This window comes from Paramisgurnus dabryanus, chromosome 3, assembly GCF_030506205.2.
Source record: "Paramisgurnus dabryanus chromosome 3, PD_genome_1.1, whole genome shotgun sequence".
In the NCBI taxonomy this organism is placed as follows: Eukaryota; Metazoa; Chordata; class Actinopteri; order Cypriniformes; family Cobitidae; genus Paramisgurnus; species Paramisgurnus dabryanus.
In genome coordinates this window covers 2,582,386-2,589,392 of record NC_133339.1, presented here as the reverse complement: position 1 = coordinate 2,589,392, position 7,007 = coordinate 2,582,386, and the positions used below count along the sequence as shown (strand labels likewise).

The 7,007-nt window shown below is 33.5% G+C and overlaps 1 protein-coding gene across 1 annotated transcript; it reads right to left on the bottom strand.

Annotated features, from left to right (window-relative positions):
* Positions 1-1,038: 1,038 nt before the first annotated feature.
* On the bottom strand, positions 1,039-3,067 carry LOC135733808 (ecto-ADP-ribosyltransferase 4-like). The gene is made up of 2 exons (XM_065252590.1): positions 2,318-3,067; positions 1,039-2,235 (listed from the first exon to the last, which is right to left on the bottom strand). Exons 1-2 carry the CDS (start codon positions 2,372-2,374, stop codon positions 1,486-1,488), a joined length of 807 nt encoding a protein of 268 aa, XP_065108662.1. The 5' UTR covers positions 2,375-3,067; the 3' UTR covers positions 1,039-1,485.
* Positions 3,068-7,007: the final 3,940 nt, after the last annotated feature.

Genomic DNA, 7,007 nt, shown 5'->3' with positions numbered 1-7,007 from the left:
ACTTAGTATCTTTGTCCTTTAAACCAAGCCGTATGCATTAACTAGTGGGTACATTCACTAGTACGTCCATGGTAACTACATGTAAACAGGACTGTAAAAAAAGTGTTGCTTTTTACAAAGTTATTACATAGGACCTACCACCTAAAATATAGCATCATATACATGTCACTGTGAGGCAAACCCAACCATTGACTATCATACGCATTAACTAGTTGGTACATTCACTAGTACGTCCATGGTAACTGCATGAAAACAGGGCTGTAAAATAAAGTGTTGCTTTTTACAAAGTTATTACATAGGACCTACCACCTAAGATATAGCATCATATACATGTCACTGTGAAGCAAACCCAACCATTGACTGTCATACACATTAACTACTGGGTACATTGACTAGTACACAATTATTGTATATATACAATTTGTGAGTACAGTAGTGTTTGATATTAGTTATCATATATGTACAATAAAAATACCTGTCATTAACCCTAACTTGCCTGTAAATACTAAATACTTAAATTGTACATTTATTTGTAAGTACAGTAATGTTTCTGGTTAGTTACAGTATACCTACACTATAAGTATGTATCTGTTATTACCCAGTACTTACCTAGAGTTACATAATAACTACCAAGTATTTACTACTGGTAAGTACAGTAATGATACCAGTTAATTACCATGTAGATACCTAAAAGTAAGTACCACACATTTGTCGGTAAGTACAACTTATTTACCATATATGTACAAGGTAAGTACACGTACTGTAAAATAAAGTGCTACCACTGTTTCTGTCAGTGGTAGAGCATTGTGTTTGCAGCGCAATAGGTAATGGGTTCAAACCCAGGGATAAAAAAAATTACAGCTTGTAATGCACTGTAAGTCTTTTTGGATAAAAGCATCTGCCAAATGCATAAATATATATTGGCTGTAATTAAGAATTTGACACAAAATATAAATTTCTAATATTTTATTTTATTTTTTGTAACAATATCAAACATGGCATGAAAAACCAATCAGTGGAGCATTAAACATAAGTAGTACCAGTCAAGATGACTCTGGGGTATCAGGGGTAAATGACCAGAGAGCTGTTTAAATAAATTAAATTAAAGTGACATTATTCACGCAGTAACTAACATGCTTTTGGGTTATTCTTATAGTTTCAAATGTGTAAAAACATTTTTTTATATAAGACGTTCTTCAGTTTTTAAAGCAGTACAAAATGATTTGATGAGCTCAACTCATTTCTAGTCAAATAATAGTAAATTGAAATGACTTGTAAATTTATGGCAGCAAAGAACTTTTTACAGTTTACGTGCAACAGAACAGCTAATGCAACAAATGCATTTAACTCTACATATAATCTACATATAATTTAAAAAAAAAAAACTAAATTACTATAATTCAGATAGACTAAAGCTGCAATCATTAAGTTTTATAAAAGCATGCTTATTATAAAAAAAGAGAAATGAAAATATGTAAATGCTGATCAGTCAGAGATAATGACTTTGTGATATTTCTTGGGCTTGACTGATGCCACTGCACAGTTTAAGTTACTTTTTATATCATTGCTCTTCAACACAAACACAGCCTTACACCAGTCACCCTTCTGATCTTTCCTGATATTAGTGACTTTAAATGTTTCATATGGGGGAATCAACACCTCTTTCTGATTAGGAAACTGGGAGTATTTTGACACATCAGCACCGTGATAAGTCTCGATTTCAAAACAAGATTGATTTCCGAAATCCATTGTTACTTTACGATCAAGAGAGGAGGACGTAAATGAGCCAAAACGAATCTCTGTGTTATTGACACCTTCAAATGTAACATTGGTACCACGATAAGTTGACTTGCATCCATTTTCAGTCTTCTTTAGAGTCTGTATCGCTTGTGTCAACCAAAAATGAAGCGAATACCATTTGAATGTCTTGTCTTTGTATTTCTGTTTACCGGTCCTAACATCCTCATTGAATTTACTGTATACTATAACACCAGTATACACAGAAATGGCAATTAAATGGTTTCTTTGCAGATTGTCTTTTGGTCCAGGGATGTTTTTTGTACAGTTTTTCCAAACTTTTCCAAAGCCTGATATGTTAGCATTGATTTCTTCAGTTAGATATTTTGTCTCCACCAATTTTTCCATCTTCTCTGTACAGCCATCATACCGGTCATCAACTGAATCCTCTGCCATATTTAATGGATATCTCTGTCTTTTAACAGCCTGTCTGTCATCCTAAATCCAATGAGAAAAATAACCTTAGTAATAATGTAATCATGATTGTACAATAATATACAGACTCATAACTTAATCTTACCTGTCCTAGAACAACATAAGTGGTGAGAATGAGAATAAGAGCTGCAGTGGTCAACATCCTGATTTAGTCTGAATCCTCAGATGCACAACTAATGAAGATCAGGTATGAATATAATACAGTCAAGAAACTGCAAAAGACAACAAATACAACATTGAGCTACAATACTAAACTGTGCACACTGTTTCAAGTTTTTTTGTTGAAATAGACATTTGAAACATTTTTAATTTTCAAAGCAAGCATATTTCTGTGAATATCTAATCCGGTGATTATTACAGGATTTGATAAGTTTAAAAGTGTATGTTGAGGTATCATACCTGTAGGCCTATGCATGATGATCGAGTAGCAATGAGGAACAAACTCACACGAGGAACAAACTCAGAGGGTTTTATACTTTTTATAAAGTAGTAGGCGGGTCAAAGATTGCCAGTACTAAGAAAACATCAGAAGTTTTTAAGAAAACTGATCACGTCTGAATATTATTTGAGAATTACATCTCAGTTTTTCATCTGTCTGTGTCAGGATGTTTGTATAAACTTGTAAAGATCTAACTGCCCAAATTGTAAGATCTTACAGATCAAAGGTTCAGATCCAGGTCTTGCTGTAGGTCCAGCCTGATCTCACGAGAGTTCGTACATATTTTACGAGTTAGCTAATTCCTATGAATTAGTAGGAAGTTAATCGTTTAAAAACATACGATTATCATAAAAAACAATAACGAAACCCTCCCCCAACCTCGCCCATAACCCCAGCGTCACAAAATCTTAAAAAAATGTACAAATGTGGTCGTACAGATTAATACGAATTAGCCAATTGCCATGAGATAGCATTTGTGGGTCTCATTAGATCTCTCTTTATTCAACCCATTATCACGAAATTACGTACCTATAGTCACACTGACACGTTTTTCTTCCTTTTTGCATGAACATGTAACGTATTTCTGTTTTTGTGTCACTGTCACGTATTTGTACTCAACTGTTTTGTCCTATTTTCTTACCATTGCCGCTTCGGTTTAGGGTGACAGTTACATGTTCACAAAAGTATGTGACATGCAAAAAGGCGGACAACATGTCAGTATCACGGAAAACACTCACAAAATTACGTGACTATAGGTACATAATTTCGTGATACAGGGTTGCAGTATTAAATGAACAGTATGTAGGATTGTGGCCAAAACTGGTATTGCAACCACAACACTTGTGGCTAAAACTGGTTTTGCAATCACACAACTGGTGGCCAATACACAACACGACAACATACACATCAGCTGAGGACTGCAACTCCACTTTTTAAATGTCAATATCCTGGCTGGACCACTGTTGTCAGTGATATAAGTATTTGAAATAAAAATTATTAGTGACATATCAAGGCCATTTTATGATTAATTTATATAAATTTCGTACATAATGTTCCTTTAAACGTTGTCCATTGCTCAAAGCGTAACAATCTTGGTTCTTGTGCCAGGACCTATATTTTATGCTTAATCTCTTCTGTGTTTATGTCCTTGAATTGTGCTGTGTTTTCCTGTGAAAGCACATGGCTTATGATCTCTGTTTGCTCTTTTGTCCTATGTTTGGAAGCACATGGCCATTGACATTAAGACATTATTATTTGACATTACGAGAACCATAGGTACAGGTGACTGTAATGTGCCACAGGTGTTATTTTTATTATTTAATTCTCATTCTTACAGGTAAAACAACATTCTTATTAAACTTCTCATACACCAGATCTAATCATTTTTTTATGATTTGGGAGGCTAAAAAGCATTTTAAAAAAATAGAACAGAGAAGTAGCATTCATTGGAAGTAGTTTAGCACTTTCTGCATCTCCAACTATTTTACGTGTTAATAAAACATAATGATCAGCTTATTTGGCCTGCTGTCAATAAAGAGGGGCTAAACTTTGCCACAGGAAATGAACAAGCAACAGTTTCTGTCCGTGGTTTGACAGCTCTGTCTCAGACACGAATATAACATGAGAGACATTCAAAGAGCTGAAAAACTGTACATTGTAAAAAAAAAGTTAAACAATTTCAACTTGATTTTATATGTTAAAGTAATATAAAAATATTTGTTTATTTGACAAAAATGCTGTGTATGTTTTTTACAGTGTAGTTGCAGCCAATCCTTTTGCTTAACAACATAATTAAACATGACTTGAAAAGTCAGCTCAGCACAGAATGGGTCGATCCGCAAATTAAAATTTATTTCAACAGCTTTTCCATGAAGGTATGTGTTTTGCAGCAAAGCAGCTTTACAGAAATATCTCAATTCATATAAAAAGATAAAAGATCAATGATTTATATCATACAAGAATATTACACAAAGTCTTGCGGAGCAAGTTCAGATAAAAATGACTGTGTGGAGTAAATTGTGGTGTTTTGAGAATTGAACATGCATGTAAACGTTATTGTAAACCTCAGTAATTGTAAGTCTTAGTTGTTTGCCAAATACTTTATTAAAGACAAATAAAAGTTTACTGTAAATCAAGTCCATGAGGGAAAACAGGGCCCTGACACATACTTTACCAAAAGTTAGTTTAAAGGAAGTTACTGTTCACCCAGAAACATACTGTAAATCTAGATTTGTGTAACAAAACTAGTGCATGTGACACTATTATTTATTATCTAACTTTATTATTAAAAAATAACTCTGGAGAGACTCGCTGATCTGTTACCATGGAAACAAACACAGCTGCACATACTGTATATAGGCTCCGTACCAGTGCCTCTTTCTCACAAAACAATGTGTCTTTTATCTAACATAGTTTTTGTAGAAACATAAACTGGGTAGAATATAAAAGAGTAAAATATTTTAATACAAGCATTTCAGTCAAATATCATTTTTGCAACAAAAAAAACCCCTGCTAAAAACCAGCGGGTTTAAGCTGGAACGTGAAAGTTACCTGTAGCTGGTTGGTCCTTTAGTGTGGTTGAGCTTTAGCTGAGTCACCGCCTTGCTACACTCTAAAAATGGCTGGGTTATTTTTGACCATGCTGGACAAATGTTGGACAGAACACACCACTGAGTTAAAACTGACCCAATACCAGGTTGTTTTAACCCAACTGCTGGGTTATTATAAACTATGGTTGCATAACTTCAACCCAACATGGGTCCAAATTAACCCAGCCATTTCTAGAGTGCAGGTAAAACGAGCTTGATCACATAAAAAGTGAACAAAACCTTCCTCGAACAATTTTGCTATAAATCAGCAAAATGAATATGTGAAAAATCTTCTACTGTATGATAATGTGCATTAAGCACTTGAATATAATTTACGCACAAATACAATTTTATCAATGAAAAAAACAACCCATAGTCACAGTAAAAAATTAACCCAATTTGGAAATCGTTTCTGTCCATCCACATGCATTTCACATTAAAATCAAGCTTAATGTTAAATTATTTGAAATGGTTATAATTTTATAGTATGCAGGTTTGTGTTAAATATTTGTAATTCAAACATTACTTAAAATAAAGTGTTGTTAAATGATCAGAAAGCCTGTGATGAGAATAAGTATATCATGTGGTAAGAATGGTGAGAGACTATGGTTAACAAGAAGATAAACACACAGGTTCAGCAAAATACACTGACGTGACACATTGGCTAAAGAGGAAGGAAAAGGTTTTTGAGGTATATTTTTTTCTTTCAAAAAATACCTTTGTCATTTTAACATCTGTTTTAAACCTGGTTATTTGAAAGCATTACGCTAAAGTATATATAACTAAACAATTTCACTAAAGTATATATCCCAGTACTTTATTATTAAAAGTTTGCCAGTTACTGCAAGGTTCATCGTAGTTGTCTGGTTATCATGTTTGTGTTAACCCTTTATAACAGATATTTTCTGTGGTGCTTTAAAACATCTATCATTATGCCCATACAAAAGCAAGCTAATATCACATTCTTAAATGACCAGCACGCAATTTTTCACCCATCCTCAGTGTTTTGAGAGGCTGATCAGACACCATATTTGTAATGTCTGATTCATAAGATCAACTACAGTTTACCACAAGAGAATGAATAAGCAACAGTTTTTGTTTGCTGTTTGACAGCTTTGACTCAGGCTGTCAGACTGTCAAAAGACACTTTTTAATGTACAGAATTATATAGTGTTGTAATTATACTAAAACAGCATGTGATTGTTATTACAATTAACAATGATAAATTATTAAAGATTTATTATAAGAATGCAACACATAAAAATAACATTTCGTTCAAACAGTTTGCATGGATGATGCTAATTTTAGGTCGTTAGAGACATGAATTCCTGCCTCTTTCTGTCTGTCTATCTAACATGTCTATCTATTCTTTGTTCTCTTTATGTGTATAATGTTTGCTGTATTATAACTGTCTTTGTAAAGCGTCCTTAAGCAAGGGAAAGGCGCAATAGAAATGAAACATATTATTATAATTATTTATATATCTTATAGCATTTGCGGGGCATCCATCATTTTAGTGTATGAATCGTTTTAGTCGAGAAATGGCTACCCACCCAAAAATCCTGACTGCCCCCCAGTCCAGCAAGCCTAGTTCCGGGCCTGGCATGTAGTAGGATGTTATAGCTAAAATGTTTCCTAAAGACAGGTATCTTTTATTTACTTTTAACATGATTATATTTATATGAGAATGAAGTGAACGACTGCTTTACACATGATTAGCTATAAAAAAAATATTTGGACATGAAATA

Bases quoted from the DNA above. Each gene is read 5' to 3' on its own strand.
- LOC135733808 (XM_065252590.1), bottom strand. From the start codon at position 2,374: ATGTTGACCACTGCAGCTCTTATTCTCATTCTCACCACTTATGTTGTT. The intron at 2,236-2,317 runs GTAAGATTAAGT...CATTGGATTTAG, and splicing joins CTTATGTTGTTCTAGGACAG to GATGACAGACAGGCTGTTAA.